General features: G+C 43.6%; 1 protein-coding gene across 1 annotated transcript; it reads right to left on the bottom strand.

Annotated features, from left to right (window-relative positions):
* Positions 1–1,863: 1,863 nt before the first annotated feature.
* On the bottom strand, positions 1,864–3,097 carry LOC113258247 (L-lactate dehydrogenase B chain-like). The gene is given in 4 exon segments (XM_044385638.2): positions 1,864–2,171; positions 2,174–2,208; positions 2,383–2,770; positions 3,007–3,097. Coding segments are annotated over 4 exon segments (822 nt in total).
* Positions 3,098–25,373: the final 22,276 nt, after the last annotated feature.

Below are 25,373 nucleotides of genomic sequence, written 5' to 3'. Positions count from 1 at the left end.
TGTGACCCCCCTGATACTTTCTGGTTGCCTGGGGATTCTCTTTTTAGTCCTCCAGCCAGAAAGATGGGGCTTTAATAATTTTGTTCTGTTACATGCTTCCTGAAACAGCCTGTTTCTGGGGCCTCGTGGTAGAAGAACAGAGAAAGAAGAAAGGCAGTCGGGGTCTCCCCACCTTTTTGGGACCACAGTGACTTTGACTAGAAAGGAAGGTTATCCTTTCTTACAGTATTAGATTCCTGTGTAGCTACCCCATGGCTGCGTGGATGCTCCGGTATGAGAGAACGGTGAAAAGAAACCGCGGGGGATTTCCCCACTAAGTGTTGGGAGCCATTTCCCACCGCTCTCCCAAGAGCTAGAGAGCTTCTCCTGAATCTCTCTGTTGACACCAATGGCCGCCTCCGGGTCTCAGGCCGCATTGCATTCTGGGCAAGGGGGGTTCTGGGGCAGGGAGGTAAACTCACTGCCAGCTTGGTATGATTTCCAATGCTCATCTTCCCCATCTGTCTGCTGTTATTGACTTCTTAGAGTCTTCAAATAGTTGTTCTATGAATGCTGCCCAGGTTTTACAGTTGTGCTCTGTGGCAGGGACATCTCGGCATGAGCGTACTCTGTCTTGCCCGGACCCATGAAAGATACATCTCTAATTTTCATTTTTGGTTTCAGTGAACATTGACTGTTTTCAACCAGAAGCATAACGGATAGCAAAACTATTTGCCTGTGCGCACATGGTACCTGCCGTATACACAGTTTGCGTAACCCCAGGTGGTGGCCAGCTAAGCGGGTGGGCGTCCCCAGAGAACTGGGTGGCATTCCTCTAAAGCAGAGAGTATGTATTTTGGGTTTTGCAGGCCATTTGGATTCCGTTTCAGCTGCTCAACTGTACTGCATCGCGTGAAAGTAGTCATACAAAATATGTAAGTCAACGGCTTCGGCTGTGTTCCAAAAACAGATTCTTTGCAAGAACAGGGGATTGGCTGGATTTGGCCTGGGGCTTGGAGTTTGCTGGCCACTGATCTGCGAGGTCAGGTCCAGCTGATGATAGCAGTGATCTTTCTTCAGTAGTGAATTCCTTTACTTTTTCTTCCGTTTTTACCACCCTGGGGCAAGGGTCTGGGAGTTCATGATCTAAGAAAAGAAAAAAAAAATCTTTATTTTTTTATTCATCTATAACTGAAATCTAGCATTTCGTTTTATCATGAAAGCAGGCAACAAAAGACAGTAGGATTAACAGTATCTATGACTTTGCCACCAGTAGAAACTACAGATCTCTTACCATATCGTATCAGTTCTTGGAGATATTCTAAAATATTGTTTATGCTCATTGCCGTTTCATAATCAGGGAAATTCTCCCTCCTGTCACTCGGTCTTGTTCTGAGCATTAAAAAATTATTACATGTTGCATATTGTAGGTGGTGATGGGCCCGCCATCCCAGAGTCCTCAGCTCTTGCTTTTCCTTTTTGAAGCTAATTTATTGAGGGGAAATTCACATAACACAGAATTAATCATTTTAAAGGGACTAATTCTGGTATTTAGCACATTCACAACACTGTGCAGCCACCACCTTTATCCAAACATTTGCAATTCTTTAGAAATTAAACTCCTATCCATTAAGGAATTTCTCCTCATTCCCCCTCCCCCATCTCTATGGATTTGGCAGTTCTGGCTATTTCACATAAATGGAATCATACGATACATGACCTTTGGTGCCTGGCTTCCGTCACTTAGCGTCCCGTTTTGGAGAGTCAGCCATATTGTCCCGTACATCACTACTTTATTCCTTTTTGCCCTGAAATGATATCCATGATATGTATGTCTTTTAGGTCTTTCTGGATGTCTCACAAGGCAGGTGCACTTTTCTGGAGCTATGCAACCTCGTCATCCTTCAGCTTCTGGTTGATCACACTGATTAATCCCTGAGCCTGCAGGAAACGTGGAAGGCTTGGGAGGACTTGATTCTCCACGCTGTATATTCCCTTCACCATCGTTGACACTGGGTGAATCCTGGATAGATTTTCCAACACGGATTCAATGAGATCAGCCACACTCAATCCAACAGCCCAGTTGGTACATCCTTTCAGCTTCATGACGTCAGAGGCACTTCCAACCACCATCTTATGCACTTCCTTCCAATTTTCACTGTCATTGCCTGTTTCCATTTCTGGATTCAGTTCCTGAGAGAAACGTCTGCCACATTCACTCCACTCCACGCAGTCACACTTGAGTCACCATGTTCTCCCCAAATCCATCCATGGCAGCTGCTGAGATGAATGCCAAGTTTTTCAGACATAGGGTAGTGAAATCTAGTAGAATCCAGATACCACCCACTTCCAGTCACACGGTGCTTGGGTAGTCCACTTAGTTTCCAGGTAACCTATGTGAGAATATCCACTGGGTTGGAAACCACAAGTATGATACAATCAGGACTGTACTTGACTATCTGAGGAATAATGAATTTGAAGACATTAACATTCTTCTGCACCAGATTGAGACGGCACTCTCCCTCCTGCTGGCGGACTCCTGCAGTTACCACTATAATCTTAGAATTGGCGATCACAGAGTCATCTTTATCTGCCACAATTTTAGGTGTCTGAAGAAATAAGCTCCCAGGTTGCAGATCCATCATTTCTCCTTTGAGTTTATCTTCCAAAACATCCACAAGGGCAAATTCATCAGCCGGAGACTTTCCTAGAATGCTGATGGCACAGGCCATACCAACTTGTCCAATGCCCACTACAGTGATCTTATTGTTTGGGATGGTTGCCTCTTCTTCTGCGTTTTTCCTTAAGAGTTGCCATTATGCCCAGGAGAGAGACAGCTGTAAGAGTCATGCAAAGAAGACAGTGTCAGCTGCATGAATTTCCTTGGGTGCAAGATCTGCTCTTTTTTTTTTTTTTTTTTTTAAAATATAGACCTAAGAACGAAGTTATGGGGCCATATGTAATTTTATGTTTAATGTTTTGAGGAACTGCCAAACTATAAGTGGCCAAACTATTTTGCATTCTCACCAGCAATGTACAGGGCTTTCAATTTCTCCAAGTCCTCGCCAACACTTTCTTTTTTAATAGCCATCCTAGTCGGTATGAAGTGGTACTCCATTGTGGTTTTAATTTGCATTTTTCTAACTAATGATGTTGAGCAACTTTTCATGTGCCTGTCGGCCATTCATTTATCTTCCTTGGAAAAAATGTCTATTTTGCCCATTTTTAAGTTGGGTTGTTTGTTTTTGGCTCTGAGAATTTTTTATATATTCTGGATACTAGACTGTTATCAGGTATATAATTTGCAAATATTTTATTCCATCTGTAGGGTGTCTTTTCACTTTTCTGATAATGTCTTTTGGTATCTGTAATTTCAATACATGTTTGATTTATCAGTTTGTTGTTAATTGCTCATGGTTTTGGTGTTATATCTAAGAATCCATTGCCAAATCCAACGTCATGAAGATTTACACCTCTCTTTTCTTCTAGCAGTTTTATAGTTTTAGCCCTTATGTCTAGGTCTTTGATCCATTTTGAGTTGATTTTGGCATATGGTGTAAAGTAAAGGTCCAACTTCATTCTTCTGTTTGTGGATATCCAGTTTTCCCAGGAGCTTTTTTGAAAAGACTGCCCATTTCCCACGGGTTGTCTTGGGACCCTTGTTGAAAATTGGTCGACCATATATGTGAGGGTTGATTTCTGAGTTCTCCTTCCTATTCCATTGGTCTATGTGTTTATTCTTATGCCAGTACCATAGCTGTTTTTTTTTTAATTACTATGGCTTTATAGTAGATTTTGAATTCTGGAAATATATGTTCTTCCATTTCAAGAATGTTTTGACTATTTGGAGCCCCCTGCAATTCCATGTTAATTTAAGATTTGGCTTTTCTATTTCCTCAAAAAAGGCCATTAAGATTTCGATTGGGACTGCATTCCATCTATAGAGATCTTTGGGGAGTACTGACATCTTAACAATATGAACTCTTCCACTCCACGAACACGAGATTTTTTCTATATATTTAGGTCTTCTTTAGTTTCTTTCAGCAATGTTTTATTGTTTTCAGCATCTATGCCATTCACCTCCTCAGTTAAATTTATTCTTGGGTATTTTTTGTTTGTTTCGGATGCTGCTGTAAATGGAATTACTTTTTAACTTTCCTTTTTGGATTGTTTATTGTTGGTGTATTGAAACACAAATGATTTTTATGTGCTGATTTTATATCTCACAACTTTGCTGAGTGTATTACCTCTGGTAGCCATGTTGTAGATTCTTTGGGATCTTCTCTACATAGGATCATGTCATCTTCAAATAAAGACAGTTTGTTTCTTCTTTTCCAATATGAATGCCTCTTATTTAGTTTGCTTGCCTAACTGCTCTGGCTAGGACCCAGTACAATGTTGAATAGCGGTGGTGAAACCTTCAGTCCTTGTCTTGTTCCTGATCTTTGTCCGTGATGTCACCCCTTAGCTCTTGTTTTAAGGGTCTTCTGCGTCAGAATACATGGTTTCCCAGATAGAGGACAGCAGTTTCCTGTGAAATAGAACCTTTGTAGCGAGATGAGTTAAAGTAACGAATCTCTAAGCCTTTATAGAACCCGCGCGTGCCTATTCCTGCTGGTCAGTGAGAAAACAGGCCGGGCCCAGAAATGGGGCTGGGCTCTAACTGTTGACGATAATAAGACCTAAGCATATAAACAAAGTTTTTTCACTTTGATCCTCTCAAAGCTTCCCATCTGCAAATGTGGATCTGAGCATTGGACAAGCAAGTGACCATCTAAGTTCCATGACTGAAAGAACTGAACCTGGGGGCGCCTGGGTGGCTCAGTCAATAAGCGTCTGCCTTCAGCTCAGGTCATGATCCCAGCGTTATGGGATCGATCGAGCCTTGCATCGGGCTCCCTGCTCAGTGGGAAGCCTGCTTCTTCCTCTCCCACTCCCCCTGCTTGTGTTCCCTCTCTCGCTGGCTGCCTCTCTCTCTCTGTGTCAAATAAATAAATAAAATCTTAAAAAAAAAAAAAAAAAACAGAAAACTGAACCTGAACTTTGTCCCTCAGGCCATTGCTTTGCTTTGAACCCCTGACTTGGAAACTTCCCAGAAGAGACCTCCTTCCCTCCCTCCCTCCATCCCCCTCCTCTGGCCACACTGGTCGTGGCAGCACATGAGCTATCTACTGGCAGGGATTAGACCTCGATTGTCCCTGATCTTTCGTTTTGTGGTAACCGCTTTCAGGTGTTGCCCATTTCTTGTGAAATAAAACCCTGCCCACGTCAACTGCCACTAAAGCCGGCCCGCTGGGAAAAAACAGATACTTGGTAGGCTGAGCCACCCCGACCCTTCCATGTCAGTGCAGCCTAAGCCCTGTAGGGGGCACCGTTGGCCCCCATTGCGGATTCTACACTTCGCGGAGTCCTTACCCACCGGTGGAAACATTCCAGTGCCGGATGGGGGCCTGGATGCCAACACAGGGCCAACCTGAAGTCTGCCCAGCTCATGCTCCCTGCTTCACGTACACATTTCTTCCTTAAATAAGTAAAATAAAATGCATACCATTGTAAAATGCAAGCAATACAAGAAATGTTGAAGGTAAAAGCTTACGTTTTCCCCTGTGCTTCCTAACTAGCAGGTCCAACACCCCCGAGTGTGCTTGGGAGATCTTGCCTGGACGGCTCCAAGGGAATCAAGGACTTGGCACATGGGAGGCTTGCGGTCATCACAGGCTCTGCCTTCAGAGGGTCCCAGTTAGTTCCCAGGGGTGCTATTCTCTGTTGAGCTAGCTGGATGGCCTTTAGCTTACTTCCCTACTTGTTATACGGGGTCATTATAATACATATTCTACAGCGTGGCTTTCAGGGTTAAATGAAAACTTTCCCTCCATATTTTGATTTCTCACTCTAGATTCATAGATGGATTCTCCTTCTCCTGGAGCTTATCATCACATTAACTATGTTCTTTCTTACCATTGCCAAAATTAGGAACAACCTCCTGTAGAATGTGAACTTGCCTGAAACTTATCTATGCTTCAAAACCCAGCCGAAGCCCAACCCCTTCAAAGGAGACCAAGAGGACATGTCCATCCTCCACAAATCTCTTCCTCCTCTGAGATCCTATAGGGCCGTGACCTGGCAGGGTAGGAGGAAGACTGGGCAGAAAATGTGGGCAGGCGGTACGGTGTCCACAGTACTGGATACTTGCAGCCATTCTAGCTGGGGACAGAACAGTGACAGCCAGCAGAGTGGAGGGAACACATTACTAAGTAATGTCAAACTGCCGAATTTTCGGAAGCTAAGTTCTTCTTAAATAAAATCTCTCCATCTTATAGATGAGGAATTGAAAGTGCCAAGAGGTATGTCTTACACCGGAGGAAAATATCTATTTTTGCTTCTGCTTTCACCTGGGTTTTGCCTACCCCTTACTAGTATCTGCCTGTCAACAAAGGCAGAGTTGGTAATCTGCCTGTTTTGGCCAGACATGATTAGATCAAGCCTGCTTATGAGTCAGAATCCCTGGTATTAAAAGTCATGCCCATTCATAGGTCTCCATTTCTGGTCCTCTCTTCTGTTCTTGTGGTGGCCTTTCTCTCCAGCCATCACAGGCACGTGTGAGCATGTGGACCTTTGCTTTTCGATTTGATTTGAATTCTCCAAAATGACTTTGGGAGGCCTCTGGTAATTAACATTCAATAACCTCACCCCAATGCAGAGCTGAGCACTTCCATTAGATATCTCCTGATGGCTAGACTGACTGGTGGCTCCTTCCATCACCTCTAGCCCTGTCCTTCCCAAGGACAGGCCACTTGGATGCACTAATGTTTGGGATTCGCAGTGTGGCATTTAGAACATAATAAACTGGCCTTAGGACTGTCTGAAACTAGAGTCTGGATGAGGAGTAGATCTGTTATCAGTGTCCGAGCACTGGCCCCAGGAAGTCCCTTCCTTCCCCCTTCACTCTCACATCTCACCATCCCCTGAAATCAAGGTCACTGGATTTCCAGGGTGAGGAAATGAATCCAAGATTGGTCTGACTTGCAGAGTCTTAGGAAACTCTTTAGCCCTTGGGGGTCTGTCGGAAGGAAGGAGGTAAGCAATGTGACATCGCCAGCTTGAAATGTAAACCCCTCCCCAAATTGCACAGAGCAAAGCCTTTTCTCCAAACTACAGCATCTTCTCCAACCACCTCCCAACTCTGTTCTCTCCCGGGGTGACCACCCCCCACCTTGCATAATAAGCAGTAGGAATCATTATTAAAGCAGGCAAATGAGTAAAACTTTTGATGTTTCTCTTCCTCTTTCTTCCTTCTCCTCATCCTCCTTTTTCATCATCATCACCATCACCATCATCATCTCCATTATCGTTCTCATCACTAACATTTTTTACATCTTCCCAGGGGCCAAACACTAAACCTAAATTACTTCATTTAATCCTCTCATTGTCCCCACGAGACACACGCGATTTTTACACTGTTGGCTCTCCTGACGGAGAGGTTGTATAGCATGATGACTGAGAATTCAGGTTCTGGAATTGGAGGACTTGGGTTCAAATCTTTCTCCAATATTGCCCATGAGACTATAAGCCAGTTACTTAAACTCTAAAGCTTTGATTTCCTCATCTGTGAAGATAATATAGTGTCTACCTAGTGCTTTAAAGTCCTACTGAAGGTAGAAAAGAAAGGAGGGAAGACAGGAAGTGCTAGATATGGTTACAGAAAGACATTTCTTATAAGTGAATGGTGTGATTTGGCTATAAATTGGGAAAAAATGAGATAAGTGAGTGATTACAAAGAGTTGATTGAATTAGAAGAATAGAAACTTGGGTCCAGAAGGTCGTGAGAGGTGCATGGGCTACCATTTCCAACATTCACTGGTTCAGAGGCTGGACAGCCACGTTCTGAAATGGTCACATAGCCTTGGGTGTTGGAAGCTGGGGAATGGTTACAACTGGAATTCGAGTGGAGCCCACTGTTACCCAACTCTCCCCCTGAGGCATTTCTCCTTGGTTCTCATATTGGCTTTGTATGGTGTTGGGAATGTTAGGACAGAAGGAGCTCCCTCCCCCACTCCTGTGTCTCCCTCTGCCTTTTGGGCTCTGCGGACCAGATTGGAGGATGTCTCCAGCATACCCACTCCTATAAGTGGCCAGGGAGATGGGCTTGGAGTACAGAAAGTAGCCATCTCTCTCAGCTCTCTCACTCCCTCTTCCATGTGCACACACACACACACACACACACACACACACACACACACGGGTGAAATGCTTATGTAGATTTGGGACGTATGAAACGTGTCAATCCCTGCTCTCCCAAAGCCTGTATGAAAACTCGACAGCCTTGTCAACAAGAAAACAGAAAGATACTCCCAGTAAACAAGATGCACCCAGATCTAGAGGTCCCAATTTGTGGACTGGATTTCAAAAGCATATGTCAGGTTCAGTGGTTGGGAACTCCCATGGGAATTTTTCTTCGTAGTAATATTCTTAACGGTAGTTGTGTCCCCATAAAAGCCTATTTCACTCAATGTGGCTGAAATGCTGTACATCCATGATAAAAAACATGAGGCTATCTTCCTTCAAAATTCATCAATAGGGCACCAAATGCTAACATTGACTATGAGCAAGTCTTGTGTGTGTGTGTGTTTTTCCTTGACTGTTGGTGGTTGATAACAAGAAAACTTATTAGAGGAAGAAAAGACAGTTGATAAAGAATTTAATAGTCTCTGGACACCAGTAGATAGCATTAAACATTTCCATTTTTCCTGAAGTGCGTCCCAAGCATTATTCATCTCAACCTTGATTAAGGGTGTTTTTATTAGACTACAGAGAATGGATGAGAGAAGAGGTGGGGGCGGTGGGGGAGAAGAGAACAAAGAAGAGGAGGGAACGGTAAAGATGAATTTACAAATAATAAATGTATTGTTTGGTGTTTAATTAGTTGATAATGAAGGGGAATAAAGCAACAGAAAAAAAGGAATATTTAGAAATAAATAATCAGACCAGGCAGGTCTTTATATTGGCTTCCTTCTTGACTGCTGCTTGGAGCTGGAGGAGAACGTGAGGAGAGAGTTTGGAGGGGATTTCAGAATGGTCCAAGAGAAGGGGAGCTATATCAAAATTGAATTTTGCATGTGTAAGTCTTCGGAGAGTCAGATATTTCTAATGCAGGGAGTGCCTGTATTTGTCTATCCATAACAGCTGCTCATCAAGTGATTATAAAATTGAATATTTTAGTGATATCTCATCTTATTATCATTTCCACTGTCTAGAGTTTGACAATGACTTAGCAGCAAGTAAGATTTCTGGGTCTGTGGTACATTCTCCCACCCTCTTGCTGGATCAGTGTGTTCCGTGATTTCATGCACATATATAAAACACGTTCTACCAAGCATCACAAATCCTCTTGATCCACACCAAACTCCATCTCTAACTGAGCCATTGAGTCCTCACGCAATTGAGAAATCTGATTAAATGTGTGATGTGTCTATTGCAGCAATAAGAAAAAGGAAGGAAGAGTTTTGTGAATGGAGATATTTCTCTCAGCTAGACATGGCAATTCAATAGAAATGGTTATCAGATGAGTCATCCTTGACTCATCCGCTATAAATGGAAAAATCGGCCATGCAATGAAGCTTCCAGTCTTTGTTCTCGAGTCTGGAACATGTCTCAAATGATAGGTTGTTGCCTAGGGAATCAATACGATAGCAGTTGGGTTCTTGAATACGCAAAGTACTTCTTGGGAAAGGTGGTCCAAAAGACATGTCGTCAATACCAAGAACAAAATCAAGTGCATAAAAGGTTCTTAATAAACACTTGTTGAATGAACTAACTTATGAGTGAACTGGTTGGTGAGGAAGAGAGGAGTGGGCAATCACTCTTAATTTTCTGGCATGGGGACAGTGCTAGTTAGCTTGGGGGTACTATTAACTAAGTGGATACATGAAAAGGGGAAGTCTGAAAGATTGGTTATAGACTGTTAAATTCAATGAATTCAATTTTGAGCATGTTGAATTGAGGGGTCTGTGGGACATCCAAGTGGATGTCTGGATGTATGTTGGGCAGAGAATGTATTAGGAAAATAATAAAGCCCTTGCTTATGTAAAGGGAACCTTGCCAGGATTAATTTTCCTTCCTTCCCTTGGACTCATTCAATCTTCTCTCTTTCCAGATTTTCTGTTTTCCTTTCACACACATTTCTGAGTTGTCTGTCATTTACAAAGCTTTGTTTTAGGCACTGAATATATATGAAAAGGAACAGTTTTAATTCATTCATTTAATAACTATCTTTTTGAGCACTTACTGTGCACCAGACGCTGTCCTAGTTGTTACAACGGTCAGTACGCTAGTGTACTGAACACAGTCCTTTCTCAGAGAGAATTTTAAATCATTTAAATTACCAGACACAAACTCATAAAATAAGTAAATAATTGTTCAAGACCACAGATTGTTCTTTACCCCCTGCACAGGACGTATATCCATTAAATAAGTGACCATTCCTAGGGGCGCCTGGGTGGCACAGTGGTTAAGCGTCTGCCTTCGGCTCAGGGCGTGATCGTGGCGTTCTGGGATCGAGCCCCACATCAGGCTCCTCCGCTATGAGCCTCCTTCTTCCTCTCCCACTCCCCCTGCTTGTGTTCTCTCTCTCGCTGGCTTTCTCTATCTCTGTCGAATAAATAAATAAAATCTTTAAAAAAAATAAATAAATAACCATTCCTAAATCAAATAAGTGATTATTTAAAAATCCAAGATTTACTAGGAAATTGATTCCAACAGAAATCAACTGGGTCTTTCTGATTTCAATCCTTCTTGCTGTTTTGAGCCTTTTAAGAATATATATTTTTTAATAGCCCTGCAGTGAGCATCTTTATCCATAGTAAGTGGTGGGAGACAAAAACCATGAGGTTTTCTAAGGTCCAGATTCAAAGAGGAGACTGAAGGTTTTGAAAGGGTCCCTTAGTAATGGAAATGCTAATGACTACTGGAGTCCATTACTTTAATTGCTATATTTTTGCAAACCTGAGTAATAGATGATCTCATTCAATCCATCAAACCCTGCTTTACGAATCCAAGAGAGTGAAAATTTAAAAACAACATTAATTCAGTTATTCTGTTTTTAATGCTAACTCTGAATGTCATAACTTAGCAAAGAGAAGCATTTTTTAAAATCTTAAAAAGAAATGAAAAAGAAAAACCACAATGCACACCCACCAGAATATAGAATGGCTGAAATAAAATCAGAAAATTTCAAAGGTTGGCAAGGATGTGAGGCAACCGGAATTGTCATTTATTTCTGGTGGGAATGAATCTCAGGGCAAACACTTTGAAAAATTGTATTACAGTTTCTTACAGAGTTAAACGTAACTATCCTATGATTCCTGGGTATGTGTCTAACAGAAATGAGTGCATATTGTCACCAGTCATCTGCAAAAATGTCTACGGCCGGGGTGCCTGGGTGGCTTAGTCGTTAAGCTTCTACCTTCGGCTCAGGTCATGATCCCAGGGTCCTGGGATCGAGCCCCACATTGGGCTCTCTGCTCAGCGGGAAGCCTGCTTCTCCCTCTCCCACTCCCCCTGCTTGTGTTCCCTCTCTTGCTGTGTCTCTCTCTGTCAAATAAATAAATAAAATATTTAAAAAAATGTCAATGGCAGCATTGTGCATAGTATCCTAAAGTAGAAACAACCCCGGCATTCATTAGCAGACTAGACAAATAAATAGGGATATATTCATACTACTACATACTACGACTCGGGGGTGAAAAATACCATACTACTGGTATAGGCAACAACATGGATGAATGTCTAGCAAAGGAAACCAGACACAAAAGGGTGCATGCTGCACAATTCCACTTATATGAAGTTCAAGTACAGGCAAACTAACTGATGACTATAAAAGTTACGAATGTAAGACATCAACTGGGAAGATATGATTGGACACCATTGGGGATGAGGCAAATGTTCCAGGTCTTGGCATCCGGGTGATGGGTTGCATGGGTATATACACGGAAACACATCATTGAGCTGTACATTGAAAACTTGTGAGCTTTACTATATGTAAGTTATCCCTCATTCAAAAAAATTTTTAAATGAATAAACAGAAGTAATTTGGCCCATTGTGGTTCACACTTAGTGTGAACCACAGGAGCCATAGGAGGTGGCTGACAGATCCATTTGAGGAATCCTCGAAGGTCCCATCACCCAGCCACAGCACTGACTATGAAATAGCTGTACAGTATGATTTAATTCATCAAATGGGGCGCTCACACGGGCTGAAGCGATGAGGTGGGGACTGCATAGCACAGACGCTTCCCCTCGCTCTTTCCTCCCTGCTTCACATTTCATGTTCACGGCAACCCTGGTCTGCTGTTCTCTGCTCTTCTTGTCACCCACCTCCTTCCACCCCCATCATTCACAGATGAGGATATTTTCGACCTGGGACATTCCACAATCCAGAAGCAAGGCCACAAGTAGGTAGTAGACTTCTAGGCTGTTATCTGGGATTGTCCTAGTTAGGACCATCCCTCTGAGATGAACCAGAGGAATGAAAAATCTCCTCCAGGACGTCACAGCGAAACACTCCTGTTTTCCAAAAAGGAATAGCCTTTCCCTCTATCCAAGGCATATTAGCATAGGGAAGTAGGCTTCGCTAATGGGTTATTCTTACTACTTTTGTGTGTGTGTGTGTGTGTGTGTGTGTTTAAAGATTTTATTTATTTGACAGAGAGAGACACAGCGAGAGAGGGAACACAAGCAGGGGGAGTGGGAGAGGGAGAAGCAGGCTCCCAGTGGAGCAGGGAGCCCGATGCGGGGCTCAATCCCAGAACCCTGGGATCATGCCCCAGGCCGAAGGCAGATGCTTAACGACTGAGCCACCCAGGCGCCTTTCTTACTGCTTTTGAAGTAAAGATTCTTTAAAGGCACAAGACAGGATGTGGAGAAAGGGGATCCCTCCTACATTGTTGGTGGGAATGCAAGTTGGTACAGCCACTCTGGAAAACAGTGTGGAGGTCCCTTAAAAAGTTAAAAATTGAGCTACCCTATGATCCAGCCATTGCACTACTGGGTATTTACCCCAAAGATACAGACGTAGTGAAGAGAAGGGCCATATGCACCCCAATGTTCATAGCAGCAATGTCCACAATAGCTAAATCGTGGAAGGAGCCGAGATGCCCTTCAACAGATGACTGGATTAAGAAGTTGTGGTCCATATATACAATGGAATATTACTCAGCTATCAGAAAGAACGAGTTCTCAACATTTGCTACAACATGGACAGCACTGGAGGAGATAATGCTAAGTGAAATAAGTCAAGCAGAGAAAGACAACTATCATATGATTTCTCTCATCTATGGAACATAAGAACTAGGAAGATCGGTAGGGGAAGAAAGGGATAAAGAAGGGGGGTTAATCAGAAGGGGGAATGAAGCATGAGAGACTATGGACTCTGAGAAACAAACTGAGGACTTCAGAGGGGAGGGGGGTGGGGGAATGGGATAGACCGGTGATGGGTAGTAAGGAGGGCACGTATTGCATGGTGCACTGGGTGTTATACACAACTAATGAATCATCGAGCCTTACATCGGAAACCGGGGATGTACTGTATGGTGACTAACATAATATAATAAAAAATCATTAAAAAAAAAATAAAGGCACAAGACAGCTGACAGGCAAATTTCAAAAAGAACAATGAAATAAAAAAAATGATGACATGATCTACGTGGAAGTAACCCAGCTAGTCTGAGCCTATGGAAGGTGATCAACAAAAATTAACTAAAACCAATGGGCCACCTTCAGAGTCCAGGCAACGGTCAACATCTAGGGAAGCAGAGAGTGCGGGTGGTGGGGGTGGGAAGGGAAAGTGAGTGACTAGAGGCAATGATACAAGGTGGATCGTCCCAGGGATTTGCTCTCTAGCTTGAATGAACTGGACATTTCCCAAGGATGGCCGCTGTGGGCATCGCACAGTGGCGGAACTGGGCACCCACTCTGGGGAGTGTCAGGACTGCTTTCCCTTGCTTTGGCCTCGACATGTCAGTCTTACTTGGTGGCCACGTGGTGCTTGGGTTGTGCTGAAGCCTATGTTTGAGGAACTTACGGCCCTGGGAAGCAAAGTTTACCCACCATTTCTTTTTTTTTTTTTTAAGATTTTATTTATTTATTTGACAGAGATAGAGACAGCCAGCGAGAGAGGGAACACAAGCAGGGGGAGTGGGAGAGGAAGAAGCAGGCTCATAGTGGAGGAGCCTGACGTGGGGCTCGATCCCATAACGCCGGGATCACGCCCTGAGCCAAAGGCAGACGCTTAACCGCTGTGCCACCCAGGCGCCCCTACCCACCATTTCTTGAGGGACAGTCAAGGAGCTACTGAAGAGTATCCCATCTAGAGACGCCCAGAAATCCCACTGTGCTCTCAGTAGGTCTCCTATGTTTGGTGGTACAAGGCAGCAGCAGGGTCTGATCGCAGAAACAAAGCTCATCCCTTCCCATGCTTGCTCACAAGGGGTGGAAGCTGTGAGTCTATGACTTTGACCCCTTTCCCAGATGTCTTCCAAGCATCACAGTGTCACAGCCATTCATAAAGAAGAAAGGCAGGATCTAGGTGAGAACAGAATGAGAAAACTCCAACTTCTAGTTCCAGCCATTCCATCATCTGGCTATGACTCATTCTCTAAATGTCAGCGCCCTCCTCTACAACGAGCGACGATTGCTGTCCCACCCACCTCTCAGGCTTTGGGGGAGGACAAAATGAGAAAACTGGTATGAAAACACCTGCAAAAGTTAGGCATTTTCCAATTTTTAAAAAGGATTGTATTTATTTATTTATTTGACAGAGGGAGAGAGAGAATGCGAGTACAAGCAGGGGGAACGGCAAGCAGAGGGAAAGGGAGAAGCAGGCTCCTCGTGGTGCAGGGAGCCCGATGTGGGTCTCGATCCCAGGGCTCTGGGATCATGACCTGCGCTAAAGGCAGATGCTTAAACAACTGAGCCACTCAGGCGCCTCTCCAATTTTTTTATTTTAAAAGGGCAAATTACTTGAACAGGCCTTACACAAAAGAAAATATGAATGCCCATGGGGTGCATGCGAATGAATGCAAACATACCACCTCATGCTCACCAGAGTATCTGCAATCAAGAGCTGCTGATGCCCACCGTTGGGGAGGGTACAAAGCAGCTAGAACTCTCGTTTGCTGCTGGTGGGAATGTTAGATGGTGCAACCACTTTGGAGATTAGCTGCAGTTTCATGAACACGCCAGCCTCCACCTAAGATCCAGGAACTCGAGGCCTGGCTGTCTATCCAGGAGAAATAAAGGTTGGTATCTACAAAAACACTTGTACGAGAATGTTTGTAGCAGCTTTATTCTCAATAGTCCAAACCGGAAACAACCCAAATGTCCATCAAGGAGAGAATTGATAACCACACTGTGGTCCAGTCACACAGTGGATTATTAGCACTAAAAAATAATGAACTTCTGACACAACCTGGATGTATCTCCAACCATTATGCTGAGAAGAACTGATACCACAGAGCACATACTGTATGATTCTATTTATTTGAAATTTAAGAACATACAAAACTAACGGATGGTGTTAAAAATCACGGTAGAGCTGGCTCTGGGGTGGGATAGACTAGAAAGCTGCAAAGGGAAATTGGGGGGTAACAGAACTGTTCTACCCCTTTAAAAATTTTGGGGGTTTGTATTTTTTAAATTGAGGTAAAATTGACATATAAGATTATATTAGTTTCAGAGGTACAGCGTAATGACTCAATATTTGTATATATTATGAAATGATCACTACAATAAGTCTAGTTAATATTCATCACCATAAATAGTTACAAAAAAGTTTTTTATTGTGATGGAAACTTTTAGGATCGACTCTCTTAGCAACTTGCAAATATGTAATACTATTAACTAGAGTCACATGCATCCCCATGACATTTATATTATGGAAGCGTCCTACATCTCGATTTGGGTATTGGTTCCAGGGGTGTATACATTCGTCAGAACTCATCAAACTGTATACATCTGTGCATTTTAAATATGTAAATTATATACTTTAATATTTTTAAGTTTGTGGAGTTTTGTGTGTGTGTGTATCATAGAATACTATACATACTTTAAATATTTTTAAAGTATAGAAAGATATGGACATTATATTACAGAAATCACAAAGCAGGTAAAAAGTCTTCCAGAGTCAATGAACATTCATGTTTTGATTTATGTCCTTCCAGTATTTTACCCTACATGTATATTCTTTGCTGAATCAGACTTCTGGAGGTAACCATGCAATTCTTCCATTTGCAGAGGACGATACTGAAGCCCAGATGGCAAGAAACAAATCAAGGTAGGTCCTGGTCACACTCAGTGAGACTCAAGTCCAGTCCCCCAGCTCTAAATCTGTGGTATTATAAAGGATATATCTGGTCTTAAGGTTCAAAAACTCCCGGAATTCCCTGAGTGAGAGGCGTTTCTTTGTTAGCTAATGAGGCAATCCAGATAGGTCCCTGAGTGGTTTCAGGATGGGACCTGGTGACCAGAAAGACCCCAATTAGAGGGCTGGGATTTTTCAGTCACTTGACTTCGGGGAAGGGGAGAGCTGCTGGAGATTGAGTTCAATCACATGGCTAATGAGTTAATCGGTTGTTGCCTTTCTAATGAAGCCCTAATAAAATCTGCGGACACTGAGGCTTGGGGACAATTCCTTGTTGGTGAGTACGGTGATGGGAGGGTTATGCAACGGGCGGCCATGAAAGCTCTACATCCAAGACCCTTCCAGACCTTGCCCTCTGTGTACCCTTTATAACAAAAGTGCAATCATAAATATAACCCTTTTGGTGAGTTCCCTTCCTATTTCTAGCTTCTTAGTGGACTCGATGCCCATCTCAATGCCCTTCCCTTGTCTCATGCTCCTGAAGTGTCCTCTTCTGAGTGTTTGCACCTCTGATCTCCCCTCTTGTGATCTGTAGCCAACAACACTGACAATGCCAACGACTTACTAAGCTTTTACTCTGTGCCAGGCCTTTACACATCTCTCCCTTATACGCATGCACACCGCGCAGTAGACATCACTACCATCATCCCCGCAGTGCAGACAAGGAAGCCGGGGCTCAGGGGCCATAAATCACTTGTCTAAGGTCGCAGAAGGTACTAAGTGGCAAGGCCTCCTGGCTTCACACCTGCGTCCGTCCACGCCCATTCCAAACAGAAATCTCTCCTTCTTCTGTCTTTCCCTGTGACATTTTGCCCTTAGCCCCACACAGGAAACGTATCCTCCCATACTCCGCCAGTCTTTCAATAAATATTTGTTAATTTTTATTTGATGACAAGTGTATTTATTTAAGAACTGGAGGCCCTGGAGAGCAGAGGCAAAGCGGAGACCAGGAAGAGACAAACTTTGTTCCCCTCTTTGGAGCCTGGAGAATTTGTTACTTTTTCTACTGACCTCATTAGCGAAGGTTAAATCTTGTTAGCTTTGAAAATTCCATGCTAGCCCCCAAGGGCCAAGGAGATGACCCCAGGCAGCTGGGAGGAATCAGGTCTAATTCTAAGGGAGGAAAACTAGCTCCTCGTGCTGATTGCTGGTGGTTGTGCTCTTGGCAATTGTTATTTTAATCAATTTCTCTGTGTTCAGAGTGCGGGACAGCAGTCTTCTGAGCACGGAGGGAAATTAAACACATTAATCATGGACTCGCCTCCCTCCACCCCCTCAAAACACATATGGCAGATAGAGAATCCCGTCAATAATTAGTCCAAGGGGGAAGAGCTGTCTGCATCCACCCGATTCAAAGGCAAACTTCCTACAACTTGCCTGGAATTTTCTACCTCTGTTATCAGCTTCCTATAGTCCATGACTACACTCGCGAGATTTCCCATTAAAGGGATTTAAATTGCACACTCCTCATCAGATTTAATTACATTCTTCCGTCTCCCTATACAAGACTCTCTCATCTTTAAACAATTTACCACAAAAGTAGACACCTAAATGTTGGAAACCACGTCTTGGGGCAGAAAAGGGAAAATCTGCTTTCTACGAGAGGCCCTTGTAATCCTCACTCCACTTCTCTTGACTCAAGAAGAGCCTATTTGACTCTCTCTGAAGGCAAGCTGAGAATGTGTTAAATTGCCGTTGTTTTTTTGTTTTTTTTTTTAAGTTCAAGTGCGGATCGTTTGCTTATGTTTTCATTTTGGTAAAATACGTATAACAAAAGTTGCCATTTTAACCATTTTTAAGTGTATGATTCAGTGGCATTAATCACGTTGTCCATGTTTTTGAGAATCACCATCACCACTATTTCCAAAATTTTCATCATCCTAAGCAGAAGCTGTAATCATTAAGCAATACTTTCCCATTGCCCCTCCCCCACCGCGTAACCACTACTCTACTTTCTGTCTCTGAATTTGTCATTCTAGCTATTGCTTGTAAGTGGAATCATACAATATTTTCTTTTGTGTCTGGTTTGTTTCCCTTAGTATGTTTTCAGATTTCACCCACGTTACAGTAGGTATCAGAACTTCGTTCCTGGGGCGCCTGGGTGGCACAGCAGTTAAGCGTCTGCCTTCGGCTCAGGGCGTGATCCCAGCGTTATGGGATCGAGCCCCACATCGGGCTCTTCTGCTAGGAGCCTGCTTCTTCCTCTCCCACTCCCCCTGCTTGTGTTCCCTCTCTCGCTGGCTGTCTCTATCTCTGTCGAATAAATAAATAAAATCTTTAAAAAAAAAAAAGAACTTCGTTCCTTTTTATGGCTGAGTAATATTCTACTGCATGGATAGACCACAGTTTTGTTTTGTTTTTTTGTCCTTTCGTCTGTTGATGACACTGGAGTTGTTTCTACCTTTTGGCTATTGTGACTAATGCTGCTATTAACGTTTGCGGACAAGTATTTGTTTGAGTCCCTGTTTCAGGTCTTTTGGATAATTTCCTAGGCGTGGAGTTAATACATCATCTTTTTATAAGAGTGTGGGCTTGCTTGGGCCTGCACTTGCTCACCCATAAGATCTTCATGTTCTTTTACTGCCAAGCCCTCCTCCCTCCCTTCAGCCCGCACCTCCCTACTTTTCTCTGCCGCTGATGTCATTTCTTTTTGGTCCATGTACCTCCAGACGTTTTTCCTATTTATTACTTACATTTACAAAACTGCTGCCTAGAATTCCATAGCATGGATAGACACAGTGTATTTGGACTTTCCCTTATTGGCAGAAATTTAGTTTGGGTTCATGACTGCAACAGAGTTGTAATAAACATTCTCGTGTACGCCTCTTTCGACCTCTTGGATTGGTACCAAGAAGCAGAATTGCTAGGTCACAGGACAACCTTGTTTTGAATTTTAAATTTCCGGCCACAAGGTCCTCGGAGCGCCTGTCACAAATCCATGCTTCTGCCAGTTGCATGTAAGAGAACCCATTTAGCCCATTGTCACCGACACTGACGTTGGCTGGTGGCAGAGGCAGGCAGCCTTCCCCTAGTGAGCCCTGCGCTCATTCTATCCTCCAGAGCTGTTGCCCAGAAGGAGTCACTCAGCCAACGAACAACCACATTTCCCAGCTGCTCTTGCCTTTGCCTCTAGGGGAGGCCATGTCATCGGTTCTGGTCAAAGAAAATTGAGTAGAAGTGATGAGCTGACCCGTAAAAACCTCTGGTACAGTCCTTCCTCTGAAGCGAGGCAGAAGGTCCCTTGCAGAGCTCCAAGGCCCGTAGTGGGACACACTCACAAGAGGGTAACAGCCCGAATCCAAGGATGACTTGTTGGAACAAAGCATCCCTCCCCGTCACTGCCGATAGTCTTTAGCTGGGAAAAAAAAAAAAAAAAGGTCTATTTTATTAAATCGTTGCGATTTGGGGGTTTCTTTCTTTCTTTGTTTGTTTATTTGTTAAGATTTTATTTATTCGGTAGAGAGAGAGCACAAGCAGGGGGAGCAACAGAGGGAGAGGGAGAAGTAGGCTCCCCCTGAGCAGGGAGCCCGATGTGGGGCTCGATCCCAGGACCCTGGGATCATGACCTGAGCCGAAGGCAGATGCTTAACCAAGTGAGCTACCCAGGCACCCTGGGGGTTTGTTTATTAACGGCAGCTAGACTAACCTTATGAACATATTCTCTCACTTTTGTGTTTTCACCAGTCTGGAGGGTAAAAATCGTTATCTGGTTTTGATTTGCATTTCCCCGCATGCTAGTGAGACGAGGCATGTTTTCATACAGTTTTGGCCACAAGCTCTTTATATACAACCTCCCTTCATTACAATAGTCTAGTAAGTTAGTTATTAAAATAACCATCTGAAGATAAAAAACTATCCGGCGTCCCATTGCTAGTAAGTGATGAAGCCAGAATCTAAACCGGGGTTTGTTTGGTTCCAAAGCCATCTGGGGGTGGGTGACGGGCGGGGCTCTGGGCAAAAGCAACGTTGTAGTCAATAGGGCATTAGTTTGCTGACTTTTGTTTTTAGTCATTGGATCCTGTTCCCGAAGGAGATTTTATGTGGAGGCCTCATAGCACTGGGGGAGATGGTGACAATGACCACAATGATGATGATGGGGATGAAGAAGAAGAAGATGCTGAGCCTCAGAGCCCAGGTCCAGGCTGGAGGGAAACCAAGCGTTCCCGTAAAGAGGATTCTTACTGTATTCTACAATCGCATTCGTTTATTCAGTCACTCAAAAGATATTTATTGGGCATCTCCTATGTTCCAGGTTCCGTTCCAGGTGTTTGGGACACAACAGTGAACAAGACAAAATGTTGACCCCACCTAGGGCTACTGTGTTGCACGATGGCGGGTGACACCACTCCCTTCGTGTTATACGTGAACGGTAGCCCCCGGAGCTGCTCAATACGGGGTGCCGATCCATAGACCTTACCCTCTAGTGGAGAACACAGGTAACAAACGGAGAGACCAGCAAGTATAGATTAAGTCCAGAATGTCATATCAGGTATGCTCCCAGTGCTATTAAAAGACAAAAACCAGAGTGGCACGAGGATCTTCCTTTTCATTGTGAATATAAAAACCCAGTGAAAGGCACAAGCATGAAGGACCACGGAAGGTGAGCAAAGGTGAAGTTTTCTAAGAGATCCTTGCATCGTTTGCTGGACAAAGGCTCCTCGGGGCTCCCACAGCATTAATTATAATTAGAGCAATGGTTCTTGGCCACAGCTGGAATCACCTGGAGAGTTTTAAAAAATACTGATACCTAGGTTTCACCCCAAGGAGTCTGATTTAATTGATCTGGGGTGTTGCCCGGGGGCACTGGGATTTTGTAAAACCTTCCCCTCTCATCTTCTGAAGGATCTTGGCATTAGTGAAAAGGAGCTGGATTTAAGCTCATCTTTTATGTGGGACATTCTCTTGGGTTTCCCCCTTCTCACCTTCAAACATGCGCAGAATCAGGGAACAGTTTGCAGAAAGGTTGATGCGGTGTTGCTGTGACACCTGGTTTTGTGGTGACCCACTGTGCTGGGTCACTAGTCACTTGACAAGCTGCTATTGGAACAGAATTCTCCAGAAGCTCTGTTTGCAGGTGGCAGCGTCTCCTCTCCCTGTCTAACTAGCAGCCCCGCCATCTGCTTACATATAAGATTGACTTGTTTTTCTCATCTGTGCTGTGACAATGGCTTTTTCCAAATCAGAAGATATTAAAGAGTTGGTTGCAGTCATCCCTTTTTTTAAATCATGTCCTAGCTCTGCCACTTACTAGATGTATGGTCTTGAGAAAGTTTTGGAATCCCTCTGTCCTTCACTCCCTCATCCATAAAATGGGAATAATAATGTCTACCCGAAATCATACCCACCAGGAAGGGTCAAATAAAGGATTCAATGTAAAGCGTGTAGCAGAGTGCCTGGTGCATAGGCTCCACAGACATTAGTCCTCTTTTTGCACACTGCCCCTAAAACAACTGCTAGGAGTTGTGCCTAGAATTCTCTAAAAATCCCCAAGGAGAAAGGCCTGTGACTTTTTCCCCTGCATTTCTAATCCCATCCAAAGTCCTCAGTCTGAGGCCCTGTTTTCTACTCTGATTTCCCTCCACGTTTGCCTAGGGCCTGCTCGTACAGGCCCCTTAGAACAGGAACTAGCAGGGTAGATATTGCTAGAATGTCATCTTGGTGTAGATGATTTGAAGGTGGTGAGAGGTGCTATTATGGGGGCAGTGGGCAGCCAGGTGAATGTACAGAAACTAAGCCTTTGCCCACGGAATCTACTCACTCCTCTGTCCCAGGGCAAGTTACGTCTTGTGTCTGTGTTGGGGTATGTGTGTGTGTGTTGGGGGGGGTTGCCTCCTCCAAGATTTCAGCCACCATCCTCCGACCCTTGATGGGTGGTGGCTACAGCAGGATGTCACAGCGGCACAAGTTTGGTCGTTAACAGGTCTTTGCCACGGGCCAGCTCTTTTTATCTCTGTATCTGGACTCTGGACAGAGATCCAAAGCTGAAGCCCAAGCTGCCGCCTTCCTGTCTTCTCTCTAGCAGACTCTCCTACACGATAGAAAGGGGGGAGTGTAGGATTTTTTTTAAAGGACAAAAATATCTAGCTCATCCTGCAGCATCCCCTCCACATCCGTGCTCTTTTGTTTGTACAAATGGTCCCCAAGTGCATGTAGCAAAGACCAAGGGTCCGCAAAACCAAGCCATTACCACGGTGCCCACTTTTGCAAGCTGAGTACCACACACAGGGCCCTGTAGAACCCTCTCCTTTCCCTGTGAATAGGTCACCCTTCTCAAGACTCAGGGAATCCCGCTTTCGACTGTAGCTTCTCTCTTTGATGGGGTCCAGATATGCCTACCTCCATCAGTTGCCCGGAATCTGTGCAATGGGACTGTGGCCATTCTGTAGTCTCCTCGTATGTGGGATTTCCTTTTCTATTTGGGTTGTTTTTGTTCATTTTGATAGGTTTCAGGAAGTGGAGTTCAGCAAACGTGTACTCACACAGCCACCCTTCCCTCGGCTGCTTTGAAAAAACAAGCAAAGCCCCCAACTTGTGTACAAGATTTCATCTCAAATGGCAGAGATTTTTGATCATATAATTATATCAGATCTTAAAATAATTTTATTTCTGTAGTATTTAGGCCTCCTGTGGTTGCAAGTAACAGAAAGCCTCGGCATCTAGATATAGCAGAAATGGGGTTTCAACCTCGGGACCACGCAGATATGTGTAGGGAACCGAAAGGCAGGGAGGCAGCATGAGCAAAATAAAGGATTGTTGTTACTTAAAGCACGAAATTTTGCGGTGACTTATTACCAACGGCAGATGATGGATGCGATGGTCACTTTGTTATCCCAGTAATAGGTTAGCTAAGGACCGAGCCGCACGGATGCTGGTTGAATGAGGTTCTGGTTGAAGGGAAGACCTCCACCTGAAATGCAAGTATGTGTCTCAGAAGAGAACTTGAAATCTGTTTGTTTCCCCGAGTCCACAGTCTCTCATGGTTCATTCCCCCTTCTTTAGGGAGGGATGATCAGCAAATATTTTCTCCCTTTCCTGCCCCTCCCTGACTGTGGACCAGCTGGCTACGGAGCAATGGCAGGTAGGTGGAAAGGACACTGTGCCAGTTCTGAGCTTATGTTTTAAGCAACATGGCAAGTTTCCACTTGTCCTCTTAAGCACCCGCCATCCGCCGTCAGAAGAACTTGGCCTAAGAATTCAGGGCTCCTTCGGCCTCAGTGCCAGAATGCAGACACATAAAGACCTTGATCAGACCTGAAGCCTGAGGCCATCTAAACTCAGCTGAGCCCAAGCAGCCCACAGCCAACCTACAGCCAACCCACACATCCGTGAGTGAGAAACCGATGTTGCTGTGAGCCACTGAGATCCCAGGGTTTGCTTCTGCAGCAGTGGCTGATTCAGAAGGCAGCCAGAGACAATGCTTATCTCAAAGGACCCATCATATGGATGAGCACGTGTTTAATAATCACACTCAATTACTTAGAGTCCTGGGTTTACTACTAGTTAACTGTGTGACTTGGGGAGACTTACTTAACATCTCTGGGCCTCAATTTTCTCTTCTTAGACCACAGAGGATAGCATTCGCCTTGCAGGATGCTGTGAGGGTTAAATGAGATGATGTCTACAAGCCAGATACCCAACACATGGCAGGCAAAGCTGGAAGATTTATCCCCTCTTCTTCACTTTTTTCCCTTTGGGATTCCAATGGGTCTAAAAGTCAAAGGAACAATTTCTAGGAAAGGGATTCAAAGATGACATCCACCAAATCCAGGATGTGTGACAAGACCCAAGATTCCCCAAAATCAAGTTAGCTCTGGTGGAATCCCAGCTGTTTTTTGGAAATTTTCTTGTTTTGATTCTGTGAGTATTCTGCTAATTTCCCTTAGGGTTTAACATTTTTTCATGCTTCCGGCTCTCTTAGCTATGAAGAGAGGACTAGGAGGAAGGGAGTTTTGTTCCCAAGTGGTCCAGGCTGTGACAGGGGAACATCCCAGTGCTGGGGGCAGCGGGCTGACAGCATGAGAGACTCCAAGGGGAAAACTGAAACCCAACTTTCCCATCAGAAAACTCTCTTCGTGTTCTATATGACAAGTATACGTATACACATACACACATATACGCACATACATATACACATACACACATATACACATACACACATACAAATACACACACACATACACACATACAAATACACATACACACATATACACATACACATATGTACACATACACACATATACACATACACACATACATATACACATACACACATACACACACATACATATACACACACACATATACACATACACACATACAAATGCACACACACACACACACATACACACATACAAATACACATACACACATGTACACATACACACATATACACACACATATACACATACACACATACACACATGTACACACATACATATACACATACACACATACACACATACACACATACATATACACATACACACATATACACATACACACATGTACACATACACATACACACATACATATACACATACACACATACACACATGTACACACATACATATACATATACACACATACAAATACACATACACACATATACACATACACACACATATAGATATACACATACACACATACATATACACATACACACATATACACATACACACACATATAGATATACACATACACACATACATATACACATACACACATATACACATACACACACATATAGATATACACATACACACATACATATACACATACACACATGTACACACATACATATACACATACACACATGTACACACATACATATACACATACACACATACATATACACATACACACATATACACATACACACATACATATACACATACACACATATACACATACACACATACACACATATAGATATACACATACACACATATACACATACATAGACACATACACACATATACAC

Source organism: Ursus arctos, unplaced genomic scaffold (assembly GCF_023065955.2).
Source record: "Ursus arctos isolate Adak ecotype North America unplaced genomic scaffold, UrsArc2.0 scaffold_16, whole genome shotgun sequence".
Classification (NCBI taxonomy): Eukaryota; Metazoa; Chordata; class Mammalia; order Carnivora; family Ursidae; genus Ursus; species Ursus arctos.
The sequence above is the reverse complement of the archived record's forward strand: the minus strand, read 5'-3'. Positions and strand labels throughout refer to the sequence as shown.